The sequence below is a fragment of the Lepus europaeus genome, chromosome 10, assembly GCF_033115175.1.
Source record: "Lepus europaeus isolate LE1 chromosome 10, mLepTim1.pri, whole genome shotgun sequence".
Taxonomy (NCBI): Eukaryota; Metazoa; Chordata; class Mammalia; order Lagomorpha; family Leporidae; genus Lepus; species Lepus europaeus.
In genome coordinates, this window is record NC_084836.1 from 25,799,581 (window position 1) to 25,821,098 (window position 21,518).

Here is a 21,518-nt window from a genome sequence, read left to right on the forward strand (position 1 = left end):
CGAAGTGGGTGATGATTGCTCTGGCTGCTTCATGCTGAAAAGGGGTGTCTTTGGGAACAGGTCAAGGCAGGGTTGCAGCAGGAGGTGGCTTCTCAGCAGGAGGTGGCTTCTCCAGGGGGATGCAGTGCCAGCTTGCAGAAACTGCTTCCATCAGAGGTTTCATGCACATGGCCACCTGCAGGTCCAGTGCCTTCTATATGCCTTCTATCAATTTCAAGACAATAATGTACGTTGTTTATTGATTTCTGTATGAAAGCCATTGTAACTGGGGTGAGATGAAACCTAAATGTGGTTTTGATTTGCATTTTCCTGACGGTTAGTGATCCTGAGCATTTTTTCATATATCTGTTGGCCATTTGGATTTTCTCTTCTGAAAAATGTCTGTGAAGTCCTTGGCCCATTTCTTAACTGGGCTGTTTGTTTTGTTGTGGAGTTTCTTGATCTCTTTAAGTGTTCTGGTTATTAATCCTTTATCAGTTGCATGGTTTGCAAATAATCTCTCCCATTCTTTCAGTTGCCTCTTCACTTTCCTGAGTGTTTCATTTGGAGTACAGAAGCTTCTCAATTTGATGTAATCCCATTTGTTGATTTTGGCTTTGACTGCCTATGCCTCTGGGGTCTTTTCCAAGAACTCTTTGCCTGTGCCAATGACTTGCAGGGTTTCCCCAATGTTCTCTAGTAATTTGATGGTATAAGGTCACAGATTTAGATATTTAATCCATTTTGAATGGATTTTCATGTAAGGTATCAGGTAGAGTCTTGCTTCATACTCATGCATGTGGAAATCCAGCTCCATTTGATGAAGAGACTGTCCTTGCTCCAGGGATTGGTTTTATCTCCTTGGTCGAATGTAAGTTGTAGATGCTTGAATTGATTTCTGGCATTTCTATGCTGTTCCATTAGACTATCCATCTGTTTTTGTACCAGTACCAGGCTGTTTTGATTATAATTTCCCTGTAGTATGTCTTGAAATCTGCTATTGTGATGCCTCCGGCTTTGTTTTTGTTGTATAAGATTGCTGTAGGTATTTGAGGTCTCCTGTGTTTCCATATGAATTTCAGCATCATTTTTTGTAGATCTGAGAAGAATGTCTTTGTTATTTTGATTGGTATCTCATTGAATCTTTAGATTGCTTTTGGGAGAATGGATATTTTGATGATATTGAATCTTCCAATCCATGAACATGGAAGTTTTTTCCGATTTTTTGTATCCTCTTCTATTTCTTTCTTTAATGTTTTATAATTCTCATTGTGGAGACCTTTGACATCCTTGGTTAAATTTAAATTTATTCCAAGGTTTTTTTTTTTTTTTAAGATTTATTTTATTTATTTGAAAGACAAAGTTACAGAGAGAGAGAGAGAGAGAGGTCTTCCACCCACTGGTTCACTCCCCAAATGGCCGCAATGGCCAGAGCTGTGCCAATCTGGAGCCAGGAGCTTCTTCTGGGTCTCCCGTGTGGGTGCAGGGGCCCAAGGACTTGGGCCATCTTCTGCTGCTTTCCTGGGCCGTAGCAGAGAGCTGGATCAGAAGAGGAGTAGCCGGGACGAGAACCAGCGCTCATATGGGATGCCGGCGCTTCAGGCCAGGGCTTTAACCTGCTGCGCCACAGTGTCGGCCCCAGTATTTGATTTTTTTAATAGCTATTGTGAATAAGATCGATCTTAGAAATTCTTTTTCAGCCGCAGCATTGTCTGTGTATACAAAGGCTATTGATTTTTGTGTATTAATTTTATATCCTGCTCTTTACAAAACTCTTCTATGAGTTGCAGTAGTCTCTTGGTGGAGTCTTTTGGATCCCCTGTACATAGAATCATGTCATCTGCAAAATGGGATAGTTTGCCTTCCTGCTTCCCAAGTTGAATCCCTTTGATTTCTTTTTCTTGTCTAATGACTCTGGCTAAAACTTCCAGGACTATGTTGAATAGCAATGGTGAGAGTGGGCATCCTTGTCTGGTACCAGATCTCAGTGGGAATGCTTCCAACTTTTCCTTATTCAACAGAATGCTGGCCGTGGGTTTGTCATAAATTGCTTTGATTGTGTTGAGGAATGTTCCTTCTATACCCAGTTTGCTTAGGTTTTTCATCATGAAAGGGTGTTTTATTTTTTCAAAAGCTTTCTCTGTGTCTATTCAGATAATCATATGGCTTTTGTTCAGCAGTTTGTTAATGTGATGTATCACATTGATTGATTTGTGAATGTGGAACCATTGCTGCATACCAGGGATAAGTCCCACTTGGTCCCAGTGAATGATCTTTCTCATGTGTTGTTGGATTTGATTGGCTAGAATTTTGTTGAGGATTTTTGAATCTATGTTCATCAGGGAAATTGATCTGTAATTCTCTTTCTCTGTTGCATCTTTTTCAGGTTTAGGAATTAAGGTGATGATGGCTTTGTAGAAAGAATCTGGGAGGATTCCTTCCCTTTCAATTGTTTTTAATAACTTGAGAAGAAGTGTAGTTAGTTCTTTAAGTGTCTGGTAGAATTCAGTAGTGAAGCCATCTGGTCCTGGGCTTTTCTTTGTTGGGAGGGTCTTTATTACTGATTCAATTTCGATCTTGGTAATGGGTCAGTTTAGGTTTTCCATGTTTTCGTGGCTCAATTTAGGTAGGTTGTATGTGTCCAGGAATCTATCCATTTCTGCAGTTTCCCAGTTTATTGGCATACTGCTCTTTGTAGTAATTTCTGATAATTCTTTTTACATCTGTGGTGTCTGTTGTTAAATTTCCTTTTTCATTTTTAGTTTTATTGATTTGAGTCTTCTTTTTTTTGGTTAGTTGAGCCAGTGGTGTGTCAATTTTGTTTATTTCAAAAAACCAGCTCTTTGTTTTGCTGAACTTTTGTATTGTATTTTTATTCAATTTTGTTGATTTCTTCTTTAATAGTAATTATTTCTTTTCTCCTACTAGTTTTGGGTTTGGCTTGCTGTTGTTTTTCTAGATCCTTGAGATGCATTGATAGATCATTTATTAGTGCCTTTCCAATTTCTTGGTGTAAGCACTTATTGCTATAAACTTTCCTTTTAACACTGCCGTTGCTATATCCCATAAGTTTTGATATTTTGTGTTGTCATCATCTCATTTGTTTCCATAAATTTGGGAATATGGGATGCTGGCGCTTCAGGCCAGGGCATTAACCTGCTGTGCCGCAGCGCTGGCCCCAGCCGCAGTGTTTTCACTGTCCAGAGCACCAAGCTCCCTGTTTTTTCTCCCCACTAGACTTAGGAGTCTCTGCTTGGCTGGTTGCTGGGCCAGGACACCAGTGACACAGCTGTTAACATGTGTCCAAAATGGCACCTGCTGCCTGTCAGCTTGTGACAGGATGCTTTTACAAGATGATTGGGGAGAAGAAAATGCCCCCCCACCTTTGTTTTTTCTCCTCTAATTTGGTGGGTACACTATCCCCCACGGGACTCCAAGCCAGATTCCCACTAGGCTCTTCCTGCAGCTTTTTCACCACTGGCTTGGGCTGCTACAGGCTGGTCTCACATCACTCTCCAAAGCTGGTGCAAAGGCTCTCGGCTGCTGGGGTCCTAAATTGTGCATGTAGGGTCCACTGTGTATCTCCAATTTCGGTAGAGTTTCCTCTGCTGTTTTCTCCCTAACTCTTCCTTGAGACTGCACTCTTTCTGCCTTTTTTAGAGTATCTTCTCCTAGACCTGAGCAGCAAGCTCCCTCCCTACTCCACCATCTTAATCCACTCTCCTGACTTATCAAGGATTTCTATTTTTAGCAAAATAATTGTGTCCCAGAAGATTTTTCCAGGGCTGGGGCAAAATAAGTGTTTTTGCTCTTGTAAGGTTAATGTATTTAGAATGCTTAATATCGTTGTGGTTAGCTGTTGTCAATTGGCATTCTAGAATGCTTTGTGGAGAAGTAGAGTGGTAAGCGTGGTGTGTGGATTCTGTGGAGGGGATACAAAGGATTTAAGGTGATTGATAGGATTGGTGTGTGAGTGGTTGGTGCCACGGTGGTTTGACATTCATTGAGATAGGAAGAGCAGGAGAAGGGCAAGTTGCATGGGGGAGTCAAGGTTGGAATGAGAAGCCTCTTTGGGGATGTAATAAGTTTCTGATACATGTTGGAACTCCAGGTGAGTAAATATGTCAGGTACAGATGGATGTATGACTCTGAAGCTTAGGTCAGCAGTCCCAGCAGCCAGAAGAGGGAAGAGAGATTAGCATTTCAAAAAGGAAAGCTGGGGGTATTGGTTGCTAAGCAGTTGAGTGAGATAATGGCAGAGACATGTCCTTGTGATTTGGCAGTATGAATCTCTTCTTGAAAAGATGCATAGTATCACGGAAGTTGAGATTCTGCCAAGGGAGAGCAGTCCCCCAAGAGACAACCACTGTTAACATTTGCCATCTAAGATGTTTCAAGAGGTTCATGGAGGGGCTGTTGCCTGCACTGCCAGCATCCCTTATGTGCGCTGGTTTGAATTCTGGCTGCTCCGCTTCCGATCCAGCTCCCTGCTAATGAGCCTTGGAAAGCTGCAGAAGTGCTTGGGCCCCTGCCACCCACGTAGGAGACCCTGAGGAAGCTCCAGGCTCCTGGCTTAAGTCTGGTCCACTTCTGGCCGTTGCGGCCATTTGGGGAATGAACCAGTGGATGGAAGATATCTCTCTCCCTCTCTCTCTGTCTCTCCTTTCCTCTAAGTCTGCCTTTCAAATAAAATATATAGAACTTTAAAAAAAAAAAGTTCATGGAAAGTTTATATTACTTTTTGAAGTCTTATGTTTCCTTTAGTTGTTTTTAAGCATTTTCTTGTACTTGTGGTGTTCTTAGCATACGCAGTTTCATTTTCTTGTTTGGCCTCAGTATAATAAGCAGTTCTATATGATATTAAAACAATCCTTATAATAAGCATAAAAATGTCATTTGCTGATTATGAGATTGTATAGGTGTTATTATTTTAAAAATTGGAAAGTCAAGAGGGGCTGGTGCCACGGCTCACTTGGCTAATCTTCCGCCTGCGGCACCAGCACCCTGGGTTCTAGTCCTGGTTGGGATGCCAGATTCTTTCCTGGTTGCTCCTCTTCCAGTCCAGCTCTCCGATGTGGCCCGGGAAGGCAGTAGAGGATGGCCCAGGTCCTTAGGCCCTGCACCCGCATGGGAGACCAGGAGGAAGCACCTGGCTCCTGGCTTCGGATTGGCGCAGCGCGCCGGCCATAGCAGCAATTTGAGGGGTGAACCAACGGAAGGAAGACCTTTCTGTCTGTCTCTCTCTCTCTCACTGTAAAAAAAAATAAAAAAAAAAAAATTGGAAAGTCAAGAAAAATATGAAGTAGGAACAGAAGTAAACTAATTCCGTGGCCTGGAAATGAGCACTGTTAACATTCCATTCACTGATGCAGTTAATATTTAAGGATCTGCTTTTTAGTAGAGGAAGAATTTTTTTTTAAAGATTTATTTATTTGGAAGGTAGAGTAATACAGAGAGGGAGAGACGTCCTCTGTCTGCTAGTTCACTCCGCAAATGTCCATAGCAGCCAGGGCTGGGCCACACTGAAGCCAGGACCTAGGAATTCCTGGTCTCCCACAAGGGTGGAGAGGGGGCCCAAATCTATTGCCTCCCAGGGAGCATTAGCAGGAAATGGATTGGAAGTGTAGCAAGTAGGACTCTGGTACACAGCCGTGTGGAATGTGGGCATTGCAGGCTGTGCCACAGCGCCCACCCCAAGAAGAAATGCCTTTAGGGATCACATTGTAGAGAGCAGATTGCAGTTTATTAGTCACACCCTCCTCAGAAGAAAGCTGTGATGACAACTCACATTGTACATATGCATTGCTGACACAACGTGCACAGTGTGTTGGTGGCTTACTTCCCCTTCCCGTCACTTAATGTATCACAGACGTTTCCCCCCAGCTCACTTAATATCCTATTCTTGTGTGTGTGTTTTTTTTTTTTTTAAAGATTAATTGATTTGAAAGGTAGAATGGAGGAGGAGAGAGAAGAAGGTATCTTCCATCTGCTGTTCCACTCTCCAAATGGCTGCAACACCTGGGTGTGGGACCAGGCCAAAACCAACAGCTCGGAACTCCATCCGGGTCTCTGACATGGGTGACAGGAACCCAAGTACTTGGACCATCATCTGCTGCCTCTAGGTGTATTAGAGAAAGCTGGATTGGAAGTGAAGGCGCGGAACTGGAACCAGCAGGCGTAGTAAGCAGCAGCTTAACCTTCTGTGCCACAACACCCACACCCTGAGGAGTTTTTAATGTAGAAAAGATTAATGACAATTTGGGCTTAAAATTGATATCCTATTTATTACAGCTGTGAATATTAAAACCTCATTCTTGAGCCTTGAGGTTCAATTCATAAATAGGATAACAAGATTATCAAATTGAATATTTTTGCATAAAAATAAAAAACAATCATTTCCTCATATTCTTTGATGAATGTCTGATAAACTCTAATGGGAAAGATTAAATTCCCCTAAATAGTAGATCCATTTGCAAATCCAATTAATTGCATTCCTTTAAGCATTTTAAGTCACATTTATAAATTTAATAAACTTGATGTTCTTTTCAGTTATTTCAATTCCCAGTGAACAGGTAGACACTAAACCTGTCAAACTGTCAAACAAAATGTTCTTTTTTTTGACAGGCAGAGTTAGACAGTGAGAGAGAGAGACAGAAAGTCTTCCTTCCGTTGGTTCACCCCCCAAATAGTGCTATGGCCGGCGCACTGTGCCGATCCGAAGCCAGGAGCTTCCTCCTGGTCTCCCATGTGGGTGCAGGGCCCAAGCACTTGGGCCATCCTCCACTGCCTTCCCGGGCCACAGCAGAGAGCTGGACTGGAAGAGGAGCAACTGGGACAGAATCTGGTGCCCCGACCGGGATTAGAACCTGGAGTGCTGGTGCCACAGGCGGAGGATTAGCCTAGTGAGCCACGGTGCCAGCCCCAAACTAAATGTTCTTAAGCTCTTAAATGACTCTCGTTCTTTCAACCAGAAACATCCTCTACTCTTCTTTCCCTGACATCCGGTCTCAGGAAGTTCTCTCTGCTGTACTTGCTGAATTACCCAACATCTGATCTCTAGCTCTGTGGCTGTTACCTAGCCCAAGCCACAGTGGCCTGGACTTCTACAGCCACCTCCCAACTGGTTAGATTACATTATTGCAATACAATTAATGCTCTCTACATACTAATGATCAAAGTGAATCTTTTTAAAGTGTAAATTAGATCACTTCAGATCTCTGCTCGGAAGTGTCCGGTGTCTTCCCATCATAGTGATGATAAACCCCAGCTGTCCGTGGTCTGCAAGCCTTATGCCATCTCAGTCTTACCCAGCTCTGAGTGCAGCGTCCTGTTCACTGCCTCGCTGCCCCACACTTAGCCACGTTGGCCTTCTCACTTTTCCTTGTGGTGAACACACTGCCTAGCTGTTCGCACAGATTTTGTGTGGCTCTCATACCTTCATTTTATTTAAGTGCCTGCTCTAGTGACTCCTCAGACTCTCGCCCTAAAGGAGTCTTGTTCCCTCACACTGTCCTCTTCCCCTACTGCATTTTTTTTTCCCTTGGTGTATTCTACTACCTCTGTCTGGTGTTTTATATGAATTTATTACCGGTTCCCCAACTACCATGCTTGAGCACTGACTAGCACAAAGTAATTGCTCAGTAAGTATTTGTTGAATAATAAATGTAGAAATTCTATTTTACCTGAAACAACCATTATTTTTTGGATACAGCAGCCAGTTTTCTTCACTTTGGCTGATCCAAAAATGACATGTTCTGTTACTCCTTTATAGCTTTTTAAAAATTTAAAGCTAGATTTACCACTGAGTTCCATTCCTTCTTAGTACCTTGTCCCACTGAGTCTTTTTTTTTTTTTTTTTTTTTTGTAATTTCTTTGAAAACAGAGAGAGGCAGAAAGAGATAGAGTACTCCTGTATGTTGGTTCACTACCTAAATGCCTGCAACAGCTCTGGCTAGAGCTGAGGCTAAGAACAGGGAACCCAGTCCAGTTCTCCCATGTGAGTGACAGAGGCCCAGTTACTTGAGCCATCACCACTGCCTCCCAGGGTCTGCATTAGCAGGAAGTTGGAGTCAGGAGTGGAGCCAGTTATCATAACCAGGTGCTGTGATATGGGACACAGGCATCTTAACCACATGCTGAACTACTGCCCCTGTTACGCCTTACTCCCCCAGGGGAATTGTGGCACAGCAGGTTAAGCTGCTGCCCATACAAGTGCGGACTGAAGTCCTGGCTGCTCCACTTCCCATCTGGCTCCCTGCTAATGCACCTGGGAAGGCAGCTGATGCTGGGACCTCTGCCACTCATGTGGTAGGCCAGGATAGAGTTATAGGTTCCTGGCTTCAGCCTGGTCCCCTCCCTGACCATTGCAGCCATTTACAGAATAAACCAGTGGATGGAAAAATTTCTCTTTTTCTCATTGTTTTTCTTTCTCTCTCCTCCCTCCCTCCTTCCATCCTTCCCTCCTTCTCTCCCTCTCTCTCTCTTATGCTGCTGCCTTTCAAATAAATAAATATATTTTTTAAAAAATATGTATTGTTGGGGCTAGCGCTGTGGTGTAGCAGGTAAAGCCGCCGCTCACAGTGCCAGCATCACTTATGGATGCTGGTTTGAGTCCCAGCTGTTCCACTTCCGATCCAGCTCTCTGCTATGGCCTGGGAAAGCAGCAGAAGATGGCCCAAATTCTTGGGCCCCTGAACCTGCCTGGGAGACCTAGAAGAAGCTCCTGGCTTTGGATTGGTGCAGCTCTGGCCATTGTGGCCAATTGGGGAGTGAACCAGCAGATGGAAGACCTCTCTGTCTCTCTGTCTCTCTCTCTCTCCCTCTCTCCCCCTCTCTCTCTGCGGCTCTCCTCCTCTCTCTGTGTAACTCTTTCAAGTAAATAAATAAATCTCTTTAAAAAAATCCATATTATTGTCCTAAATGAATTGTAAGCTGTCAGTGGCAGAGAACATGACCTCCTTTCTCTGGATGGCTGTGCTTACTCTAGCCTTTTTCAGGTATAGGTTGTGTTTTCAGATTTTAGAGATTTTCAGAGTTGGAGAAACCTGCATGCATTTTACCAGTTGAACATCCCTAACTTGAAAATTGAAAATCTGGGACACTCGAGAATCTTGAAGGCCTTGAGCATGTTGTCAGTCTTAAAAAACGTTTGGATTTGGAATATTTCCGTTTTTTAGATGAGGGAAGCCTGTAATGCATGTCGTGTAAAATACTCCTCTGATGTGAGTGATGCTCAGTATAGTGGGTTGTAAAATTATTTTCAAAATAGCTCCTTTCCAATGTTTACTTCTAATTTATGCTCAAAAAAAAAAAAATCAGAATACTAAGAGACAAGGTTCTAAGGAAACTACAAATTGCATGGTTTAGTGGATTCTCTTATTTTATAGGATGCTACTTTTCTTTATAACCTTTCTCTGTAATTATAAGCAGAAGACAAGATTGTTTTGATTTTTAAAATTCAGCTTGTTTAACATGTTTGACTTGCTGCTGTGTGCTTGCTTCATTTAGGATTGATACTGACATTTTACAAAGATTAATTGTTAGAAAATTCCCTACCTGAGATGTGGAAGTAAACTTTGTTTTACTATTAACAAACAAAAATCGCTCTTGACTCCAGTTTCCAGATTAAATAATTGTTGTGTCCACAGATTATCAAAGCTGTAGTATGTGTAAGAGATAGTCATATTTTGAGGTTTCTAGATAAAAAGGCATTTTGAACCTTTTCTTTATTTATTTATTTTATTCATTTGACGGAGTTAGAGAGAGACAGGTCTTCATCTGCTGGTTCACTCCCCAAATGGCCACAACTGCTGGAGCTGAGCTGATCTGAAGCCAGCAGCCAGGAGCCTCCTCCCGGTCTCCCATGTGGTTGCAAGAGCCCAAGCACTTTAGCCATCTTCTGCTGCTTTCCCATGCACACCAGCAGGGAGCTGGGGTAGCAGCCAGGACTCAAACCAGCACCCATATGGAATGCCCACAGCTGCAGGCCAGGGCTTTAACCTACACTGTGCCACAGCGCCAGCCTCTTGAACCTTTTTTTTTTTTTAATATTTATTTATTTATTTGAAAGTCAGAGTTACACAGAAAGAGAAGGAGAGACAGAGACAGACAGAGACAGAGAGTTCTTCCACCCACTGGTTCACTTCCCGGTTGGCCACAATGGCCAGAGCTGCACCGATTCAAAACCAGGAACCAGGAGCTTCCTCCTGGTCTTCTCATGCGGGTACAGGGGCCCAAGGACTTGGGCCATGTTTTGCTGCTTTCCCAGGCCACAGCAGAGAGCTGGATTGGAAGTGGAGCAGCCAGGGCTTGAACTGGCGCCCATATGGGATGCCAGCACTGCAGGAGGCAGCTTTACCTTCTAGGCCACAGCTGTAGCCCCAGCCCTTGAACCTTTTTGATATAACCTTTGGTAAGTGATGTCGCATCATAGAATTGACTTAGCAAAAATTTCCGTTAAGGTAAATGAAAGTCTACCTGAATGTTTGATTAAAGAAAGTTTAATTAATTAGAGAACGTTTAATTAGAGAAAGTGTTGTGGTTTTTTTTTTTTTTTTTTTTTTTATGGTGGCTTAAGTAGAATGAAATGAGATTAGAAGTAGACAAAGCCTTTTCATAGTATCATAGTAAATGACAGGATTTATAACTGTGTCCAGGATTAGACTGAATTATGAGAAGGATTTTTCTTTTTAATACATTCTTTTCTTACAAAGTAGTCTATGTTCACTGTGAAGATTCAGGATCAGGTGTGTAACCTAGTGGTTAAGTTGCCCACACCCTGCATCGAAGTACCTGGGTTCAGTGCCTGCCTGCAGCTTCCTGCGTCCCTGGGGAGGCAGTGGTAATGGCCTAACTAACTGGATTACTGCCACCCCAAAGGGAGACCTGGATTGAGTTTTTGTCTACCAGCTTTGGCTCCACTCTAGCCTTGGCCATTGTGAACATTTTAAGAGTGAACCAGCGGATGGGAACTCTCTCTGTTTTCCTCTCTAGTTCTCTGCCTCTCATTTTAAGAAAAAATCAGCAACAATGGAAATAAACATATCACCATACTAGTAGTACTAGAAACAAATACTAGCAGTCTGATATATATCATTCTCTTCTCCTTTCATGTGTATACATATCCTGTTGCTTTTGTTATTAATGTAATTGGACTTTTTTTGGAAACTTAGCCTGGGTTTGGATCCTAGGTCCACTACCTTGGGCAACTTCTTTAAATTCTGGGTGCCCCCATTTCCTCACTGATTAAATTGGGCTATGATATCTGCTCTGGAGTTGTCACAAGCATTATGTGAATTAGTAGTTATACAGTATTTAGAACAGTGCCCATGACTTATAAATACAGCATAAGTATTGTTAAATAAAGTGAAGCATCTGCTTTTTAAACTTAGGATATAGTGAACCTTTATTTTCTCAAGCCATAAAATTATAATGTAATTGTTAATGACATTTTAGAGCTCTGCCATATGAATATGCCATGAGTTATGTTTTCCCATTTATTCTTAGGTTCTTTGTTCACTATTATATATTAAGCTGTGATCAGCATCTTTGTATAAAATATTTATCTTTATGGCTTTTTGCCTTTGATGTTAGCTTAGATGTGGTCTTTCACACCTTATTGGGAGTGAATACCAGTATATCTTACACATATTCACTCACGTTGTATATGAGCATTATTTTTTTAAAATTTATTATTTATTTGAAAGGCAGAGTTACAGAGATGCAGTGGTGGTGGGGGGTGGGGGAGTCTTTCATCTTTCATCCACTGGTTCACTCCCCAAATGGCCACAATGGCCAGAGATGGGCCATTCCAAAGCCAGGAGCCTGAGCTTCTTCCAGGTTTCCCATGTGGGTGCAGAGGCCCCAGGACTTGGGCCATCTTCTGCTACTTTCCCAGGCCACAGCAGAGAGCTGGACTAGAAGTGGAGCATCTGGAACTCAAACCAGCACCCATATGGGATGCTAGCACTACAGGTGGCAGCTTTACCCACTATGCCACAGCTCCAGCCCCCAGAGCGTAATTTTTTTTTTAGAGAGAGAAAGTGACATAGGGAAAGCTAATGAGAGGTCTTTTTTTTTTTTTTTTTTTTTTTTTTTAAGATTTATTTATTTATTTGAAAGTCAGAGTTACAGAGAGAGGAGAGGCAGAGAGAAAGAGAGGTCTTCCATCTGTTGGTTCACTCCCCAGTTGGCCGCAGCGGCCGGAGCTGTGCTGATCCGAAGCCAGGAGCCAGGAGCTTCTTTCGGGTCTCCCACATGGGTGCAGGGGTCCAAGGACTTAGGCCATCTTCTGCTGCTATCCCAGGCCATAGCAGAGAGCTGGATCGGAAGAGGAGCAGCCGGAACTTGAACCGGCACCCATAAGGGATGCTGGCACTTCAGGCAAGGGCATAAACCTGCTGCGCCACAGTGCCAGACCCTCCCCAGAGCACTATTCATCTAATCTATCCAGAATCTATTAGGTATATGACTTGAGAAATTGAATTTCTGATTTTTTTTGACAAAATCATTCTAACATGATCTGTTGAAAAATTTCTACTCTCCCCATTAAATTGAAATGCCAACCTTGCCTTATGTACATTTTGGTCTTTTGTATTATTATACTTTTGTATCAGTCTTAATATAGTGTTTGAGACTTTGAGTTAATATCTAGTTATGCCAGCCCTCCTGATGGTTCTGAGATTTCCAAGTTTCTTGGATAGACTTCCAGCTAAATTATATTGTCAGACTCTGAGGGTAATCCCATTAGGAGTTTGGATCAGATTATATTTGATTAAATAATTGTTCCTGTGCTAACAAGATTTGAGTTAGCCATCTTGTACATTTGTTAAATTTATCAATCCCATCCTGTAGTTAGCTGGATTTGGTAGATGAGATTATATTAATTATGATTTAATATCTTTGTTTCCAGTTAGTTTTTGAAAAATTTGATTTATTTTATTTGAAAGAGAGAGACAGATTTCCCATCTGCTGAATGACTCTTCAAATGGCTTTAATAGCAAGGTTTGGACTAAGCCGAAGCAGGAGCTCAGTCTGGGTCTCTCATGTGAGTGGCAGGTATCCAGTTACCTAGGCAATTACTTGCTGCTTTCCAGGGTGCACATTACCAAAAAGTTGGAATCAGGAACAGAGGTAGGACTTGAAACCAGGTACTCTGATATGGGATGTAGGCATCCCAAATCAGTGTCTTAACCACTATACCGAATGCCTGCCCAACCAATTATTTGATATATTTGATTATTGCATTTTTCCAAAAATGTAACATTTTCATTATACATAGTACCGTATTTGTAACTTTTTCCCTTTCCACTGTAAATCTCCTTATTTACAGTCTCACTGACTTTACCAAGTTGAAAAAATTTTTTTAGATTTTATTCTTTTTTTTTTTTTTTTTTTTTGACAAGGCAGAGTGGATAGTGAGAGAGAGAGACAGAGAGAAAGGTCTTCCTTTTTGCTGTTGGTTCACCCTCCAATGGCCACCGCGGCTGTACATCGTGCTGATCCAAAGCCAGCAGCCAGGTGCTTCTCCTGGTCTCCCATGTGGGTGCAGGGCCCAAGCACTTGGGCCATCCTCCACTGCAATCCCGGGCCACAGCAGAGAGCTGGCCTGGAAGAGGGGCAACCGGGATAGAATCTGGCGCTCCGACCAGGTCTAGAACCCCGTGTGCCGGCGCCGATTAGCCTGTTGAGCCGCGACGCCGGCCAGATTTTATTCTTAAAAATAAAACAGTGATATGAAATTGAAGAGAGTCTAATACTAACACAACAGAAATTTCTAAACAATACTGTAAACACGTTATCATTTAGTTAGAATAAGAATGACCCAGCAAAAAATATATTTTGGGCAAACAAAGGCTGTTCACAAAGCTCATGGAAAATGTCTTAAGGAAAAATGTTTTTTAAGTTTCATTTCTATGTATTTTTTGAAGCATGCTTTTAAGAATCCTTAGTGTGAAAATCCAAAGGATATGATTTATTTGTCCTTTATTTAATAATGATTATAAAAGATAACAGAAGAGCTCTATTTGCCTAGCAGACTGAACATCTTAGAATTCCTTATAAATACTGCCATAATGAGTTTGGAGTATGTTTATTCATTCCTGACTCTTATCTGTAGCCTTGCCAGAGTACACATGCTCAGATTTTTGTGTTGTAATGAAAATGATCTCTGAGCGTTCTCTGCTTCTCCATGAACTCTTCAGTTCCTCACTTATGTAACCAAGCAGGCATAAATAAGCTTTGGGCTATGGTCCTTATTTACCATCTTAACCTTCAGGAGTCCTGACAGCGAGAACCTGAGTAAAACTTTATCTTCGTTACTTAAACTGGCTCAGCCAGGCGACAGTTAAATAGTTCATCCATGCCTGGCTCCCGCAGCGCCCCTAGTAAGGGCCAGCCTTGAGTTTGACAGGTGTTCGCCCCCCTGAGTGTTCCCTGGAGCCGGCCGCAGCATTGCCGTCTTGGGGGTTTCAGCGCTGTTGTTCCCATTTGCAGCGTGGTGGTCCAGGTCACTCTGACGAGTCCCCTCCCTTCAGCAGACAGCAGACACCAGCCCAGCTTGGACAGGCGTCTTTGTTTGTCGTTGTTTAGCAGATCATGATACAGACAGAGCAAGAGCAGTCAGATGTTCTCTCTGTTCCTATCAGTTTTAGCCAATTTCCTAGCTGGGTCTACCAGTTTCTGCAGCAGATATTCTTACACAGCATCATAAATTTGCTTAGTAATTTTGGTTTTACTTATGCCACTGAAACCACCTCTGCTGTCCTTTTCTCTATAACTGGGTAATTTTTTTTCCTTTTTTTTTTTTTTTTTTTTTTGTGTGTGTGTGTGTTGTAGCTATGATTCTGTGACTGTCTCCTCTTTTTGTTTTCCCATGGGGTGATCACGGTCTTTGAGCTCTAGGTCTTTGGGGGATCTGAATGACTTCTGCCTTGTCTTTCCCATACAAATTTATCAGCTTTTTTTTTTTATTTAAGATATACAAATTTTATGCATTTCATATGTGCAGATTTAGGAATGTAGTGATTCTTCCCACTCCCTCCACCCATGCTCCCACACTTCCTCCTCTCTCTCCTATTTCCACTCTTAAATTTTATGAAGATCTATTTTCAGTTTACCTTGTACTTAGAGATTAACGCTATACTAAGAGTAGTAGGAGGGAAAAAACACTCTTATTCAACAGTAGAGACAAGGGCTATAAACAATCATAAAATCTCAAAATGTCAATTTCACTCCTATACTTTACATTTTAGATACTCTACAGATCAGGGAAAGCATACTGTATTTGTCTTTTCGGACTGGCTTATTTCATTAAGTATAATTGTTTCCAGTTGTATCTGTTTTATTGCAAAGGACAGGATTTAATTTTTTTTAATGCTGAGTAGTATTCCCTAGTGCATATATGCCATAATTTCTTTATCTAGTCATCAGTTAATAGACATCTGGGTTGATTACATATCTTAGCTATTGTGAATTGAGCTGCAGTGACAGATAACTCTTTCATATGTGAATTTCAGTTTCCTTGGGTAAATTCCCAGGAGCACATGGTAGATCTATTTTCAGCTTTCTAAGGTGTCTCCATACTGTCCTCCAAAATGGCTGCACCAGTTTGCATTCCCAGCAACATTGGATTAGGGTGCCTCTTTCCCCACGTCCTTGCCGGCATTTATTTTTTGTTGATTTCTGTATTAGAGTCATTCTTACTGGGGTGAGGTGAAACCTCATTGTGGTTTTGATTTGCATTTCTTTGATTGCTAGTGATCCTGAGCATTTTTTTATGTCTGTTGCCCATTTGAATTTCCTCTTTTGAAAAATGTCTGTTAAGGCCGGCGCCGTGGCTTAACAGGCTAATCCTCCGCCTTGTGGCGCCGGCACACCGGGTTCTAGTCCTGGTTGGGATGCCAGATTCTATCCCGGTGTTGCCCCTCTTCCAGGCCAGCTCTCTGCTATGGCCCGGGAAGGCAGTGGAGGATGGTCCAAGTCCTTGGGCCCTGCACCCGCATGGGAGACCAGGAGAAGCACCTGGCTCCTGGCTTCGGATCAGCGAGATGCGCCGGCCGCGGTGGCCATTGGAGGGTGAACCAATGGCAAAAAGGAAGACCTTTCTCTCTGTCTCTCTCTCTCTCACTATCTACTCTACCTGTCAAAAAAAAAAAAAAAGAAAAATGTTAAACTCCTTTGCCCATTTCTTAACTGGATTTTTTTGTTATGTCTTGTTAAGTTTGTTATTGAACTCTTTATAGATTCAGGATATTAATCCCGTATCAGTTGAATAGTTTGTAAATATTTTCTCCCTTTCTTTTGGTTGCCTCTTCACTTTGCTCAGTGTTTCTTTTGCAGTACAGAAGCTTCTCAATATGATGTAATCCCATTTGTTTATTTTGGCTTTGATTGTCTATGCCTCTGGGATCTTTTCCAATAACTCTTTGCCTGTGCCAATGTCTTGCAGGGTTTCCCCAATGTTCTCTAGTAATTTGATGGTATCGAGTCATAGATTTAAGTCTTTGATCCAATTTGAGTGGATTTTTGTGTGAGGTATAAAGTAAGGGTCTTGCTTCATACTTCTGCAGGCAGACATCCAGTTTTCCCAGCACCATTTGATGAAGAGACTGTCCTTGCTCCAGGGATTGATTTTAACTGCTTTGTCAAAGATAAGTTGATTATAGATGCATAGATCGATTTCTGGAGTTTCTATTCTGTTCCATTGATCTGCCCATCTGTTTTTGTACCAGTACCAGGCTGTTTTGATTATAACTGCCCTGCAGAATATCTTGAAATCTAGTATTGTGATGCCTCCAGCTTTGTTTTGTTTTGTTTTTATTTGACAGGCAGAGTTAGATAGAGAGAGAGAGACAGAGAGAAAAGTCTTCCCTCCATTGGTTCACCCCCCAAATGGCTGCTACAGCCAGCGCAGTGCACAAATCCAAAGCCAGGAGCCAGGTGCTTCCTCCTGGTCTCCCATGTGGGTGCAGGGGCCCAAGCACCTGGGCCATCCTCCACTGTCCTCCCGGGCCACAGCAGAGAGCTGGACTGGAAGAGGTGTTACCGGGACTAGAACCCAGCACCCACATGGGATGCCGGCACCACAGGCAGAGGATTAACCAGGTGAGCCACGGCTCCGGCCCCTGTTTTGTTTTGTAAGATTGCTTTAGCTATTCAGGGTCTCTTATTCTATGTGTCTTTCTAATCCATTCTTTTCTTTCGACACCTTCAGATTCTCCTAAGACCCAAATGTTGGGTTGTTTGATTGTATCGTATAAATCTCCAACACTGCTATTAATTTTTTTTAGATTTATTTGTTTTACTTCAAAGGCAGAGTTAGAGAGAGGCAGAGAGAGATAGAGAGAGTGGTCTTCCATCCGCTAGTTAACTCCCAAGTTGGCCGCAATGACTGGAGCTGCGCTGATCCGAAGCCAGGAGCTTCTTCTGGATCTCCCACGTGGCTGCAGAGGCCCAAAGACTTGGGCCATCTTCCACTCCTTTGCCAGGCCATAGCAGAGAGCTGGATCCTACATGGAGCTGCTGGGAATTTCTCAGCTTAGTGTCTTGCTGGATTCTGCTCTTTGTTCCTCAAATTTTGATTACTTTTCCTCTGTCATTAGCAACCGCATCACTGTACCCCTTCTCCTCCATGGACCCAGAGTTTGGGTCAGATTGTGACCTCTCATATCAAATATCCTTTGAGATTAATTGTTAAACACTTACAACCAAAATGCTTTTGAATTGGGGGTTGTGATGTCATATTTTTCGTATAGCAAATTGTGTGCTCTGTGTAGCATTCAAACTCCAGTCTGAGTTTGAGATGCCAGCAGAGACCCTCTTTGGCAAGAAGAGCCTCATGGTTTCAGATGAGCTTCATGAGCTAAAGCTACTGAGCATACTGGAAATTCAGATCAGCCTCTATGTCCAACAGTAATATTGTATTTCGTTGAGGCTGCTGTACATTTTGATGTCTAAAATTAAGGCACCTCTTATAGTCAACAGTACGTTGTAATGAAACTGCAGCAGTTTTTTATTCCTTTGAGGAGCGTAACATAATGGTATATCTGAAAATGGATGCTGTCTTGGACTCGATGAAACACAGTACCAATAACAGCTGTTGTGAATGTTTATTGAGTACCTAACCATGCACAAGAATTCTTCGCGGTGCTTGTGTGTAGTGTCTCATTTAATCCTTATACCTTTCCTAGGAAGTAGTGATGTTGAGATGGGAAGAACTAAGGCATGAACAATTCCGCTAGTAAGTGATAGAATTGAGATTTAAACCCCAGCAGCAAATCGGTTTGGAGCTGCTCTCTGAATCTCCTGCCCCGCCACTGTGCTGCGCTGTCTCTTTGTAACTGCTTCATTTCCCCCCTCTTTAAGGCATCGTTGGCTTCACTGTATGACGGATGATCCTCCAACAACAAAACCACCCACGGCTCGGAAGTTCATTTGGACAAACCATAAATTCAACGTGAGTGGCACGCCAGAACAATACGTGCCTTATTCTACCACCAGAAAGAAGATTCAGGAGTGGGTCCCACCTTCAACACCTTACAAGTAAAGACCATGAAAACCTGTTTCATTATGTAAAATATGAGGCTTTTCATGTAATTGCACTTTTACTGTCTCCCACAAATGATTAAAATCATTTGAACAATTTCTTCTGTGCAGTGTCTTTTGTGCCTTTTTGCCCTCAGCTTTGTCATTCACCAGCCTCAAAGCAGAGGTTTGCACATACGGGTAACTGAAGTGGACTTTGACCTGGAGGCTGCCTCGTTCAATTTCCCCATTTTCTGAAACAGTCCCCATGGTAACTGCTGTGCACTGCTGCCCCACCTCCCTGTCACAGCTGATTGATAGGCAAGAGCTAAACCAACTTGGAGCCAAACAGGATTTGAGACTTGAATGGAGAGACTCAGAAGCTGAGAGTTGTCAGAACTGGCTGGCTGTCAAAGGAGGTTTTCGGAAATTTCCTGTTTCCTGAGTTTTGATTCTTTAATAGTTTAATCTGTGAAGTAATCCAGCTTCCGTTCTAATTTGTTCTTATTTCTTTAAGCTAACTGGGGTCACCTTGCAAACACACACCAAAAAAGACCTGTAATATCCAGAGTAATATCAGAGAATAATTCGAGACAAAAGAACATGGAAGACATGTGGGATCTTTGTATCTGAATAGGATGCAAGGCAGTGGCGCATCCTGTCTATTCTGGAAGGGGCTAAAGTCAGCCACTTAAGCAACCCAGTGGCTTATCAAGTTGTTGCCTTTAGGCAGGGGAGTGCACGAGCCCCCTGAGGAGGAGGCCCCCGGGGCTGCTCAGCAGCTCTCGGTCAACAATTGATGATGGAGAAACGTTCAGGATTATGAAATCATGCGCTGGGTAAGTCAAGGGAGAGAATGAACCTTGATTCCCAAGTCTCAAGGCATTGAGTGCAACTCAGGGCGGCGGCCTCAGATTTCCTATGTGAAAATTAAGAGATACAGAGGGATCCTAACTGTTGGTATAGCAACATCTGGAAGTAACTAAAAGAGTGCTTCTCAACCTTGGCTGTGTATTTAGAGTCACTTGAGGTGTTTTTTAAAGTTCCAGAGTCCCAGGCAATTAAACCAGCATCTCAGGACAGGTTCCAGCCATCAATAATTCTTAAAACTTTCCTACCCTCAGCCCTCGTCTGGTGGTTCCATTTGCAGCCAAGGTTGTGAACTACTGAGCTAAAGAAATCTACTCCAAAACCAGTTCTTCTGGAACCCTTCCTTGGTGATAAACTACAGTTTGCTGACGCCTTACCTAGCTGGATCAGGTCGAATTAGGTGGCAGTGTGTTATCCGGGGCAGCCGACTGAAGTTTGCTGGCTGACTTGCATCGGACAAGATCGAATGCTTAATGGCTAGCCTGTGCGGATGGAGATTTCACACGCTCTGTTCATCCACCACTTCACTAACTCCTAGAGACGTGTGAGTAATTGCAAGTTCTGTCCTTACTGCTGCTCCCTCTGTGTCAGGAATGCTAGAGGTTCACTTGCTAGAAGCACTATGGACGTGGTCCTTATGGAGAAGGTGGAAAGGGGCAATTAGGAAATGATCTGACCCCGGCCATCTTCATCTTAGAGCCCCTAGGAATGGAAGCAACCTGCAGCTACTGTGGCTCTTAAGCTGGTTTTTCTTTTTCTTTTTTTCTTTAAGATTTATTTTGTTGGCCGGCGCCATGGCTCACTAGGCTAATCCTCCACCTGTGGTGCCGGCACCCTGGGTTCTAGTCCCGGTTGGGGCACCAGATTCTGTCCCAGTTGCTCCTCTTCCTGTCCAGCTCTCTGCTGTGGCCCGGGAGTGCAGTGGAGGATGGCCCAAATGCTTGGGCCCTGCACCCACATGGGAGACTAGGAGGAAGCACCTGGCTCCTGGCTTTGGATCGGCACAGCATGCCAGCTGCAGCAGCCATTTGGGGGGTGAACCAATGGAAGGAAGACCTTTCTCTCTCTCTCTCTCACTGTCTAACTCTGCCTGTCAAATTAAAAAAAAAAAATTATTTCATTTGTTTTAAAAGCAAAGTGACAGAGAGGAGGTCTTCTGTCTGTTGATTCATTCCCCCAAATGGCTGCAATGGCCAGCTCAGGGCCGGGTGCAAGCCAAGAGCTTCATCTGGGTCTCCCACGTGGGTGCAGGGGCCCAAGGGCTTGGACCATCTTTTGCTGCTTTCCCAGGTGCATCGGAAGTGGAACAGCCAGGACTCGAACCGGCGCCCATATGGGATGCCAGCATTGCCCCTGATTTTTCTTTTTAAAAAAGTCAATTTTACAGGTTCAAGCAGAGACTTGAAGTGAGCTAGATCACAGCCTCTCTTAACTCATACACCTAAGTTAATTCCCCAAGCTAGCATTATTAAGGACAGTGCTATACTAATAGAACCCTTCTACCTAGCCACTTTACCAAGTAGCATGTACTTGAGAATTATCCGGAGTTTTCAGGTACCACTGAATACTTGCTCCAGGTTGTTGGGGTCTTAAGCCTGAGGCTGGCCCATGACCAGCAGGGAACAGTACAAGCACTCCCCGACAAGGCAAACGGGAAAGGTAAGGTCAACAGGTCAACACAGCAAGCACCCTTGAGTTCTGTCGAAGCAGGAACTGTTTTATTGAGGAAGTGTACAGGTTTATAAGGCTTACAAAAGACACGCTGCGCATCAGGGGAGCCAATCAGCGAAAAGGTCATGAAGGCAATGGTAGACCACGCACAGAGGCATCTTATGCAAAGTATAGGGATCATGCACTATCCACGGGTCTGGAACTAAAGCGGACCTATCCCTGCCGATGGTCCGATCTTACATGGCTTAACCGCAGCAGCCGCAGACACACCCCTCGAACATCCTCCAGGCGCCATGTTGTAATGGAGGTTTTAGGCAATGCCCAATACCAGGTAGCACAAATTTGGGAGGAATTGAGAATGGCCCACTGGTCAGATTGGAAGCTTAAGGGAAACTGGTGATAAATGGAGTTTAGACCCCATTTCATCGTAAGCCCTCTGGAACACTGAACTCGGCTCTTCCTCCTCCCATCCCATG

The 21,518-nt window shown here is 43.2% G+C and overlaps 1 protein-coding gene across 1 annotated transcript in view; it reads left to right on the plus strand.

Annotated features, from left to right (window-relative positions):
- NDUFA12 (NADH:ubiquinone oxidoreductase subunit A12) overlaps window positions 1-18,621 on the plus strand; it is a 38,119-nt gene extending 19,498 nt beyond the window's left edge. Inside the window, exon 4 of the mRNA XM_062202024.1 lies at window positions 18,343-18,621. Within this exon, the coding sequence (XP_062058008.1) occupies window positions 18,343-18,523 (181 nt within the window). The 3' untranslated portion in view covers window positions 18,524-18,621. The remainder of the gene's footprint in view (window positions 1-18,342) is intronic.
- Window positions 18,622-21,518: the final 2,897 nt, after the last annotated feature.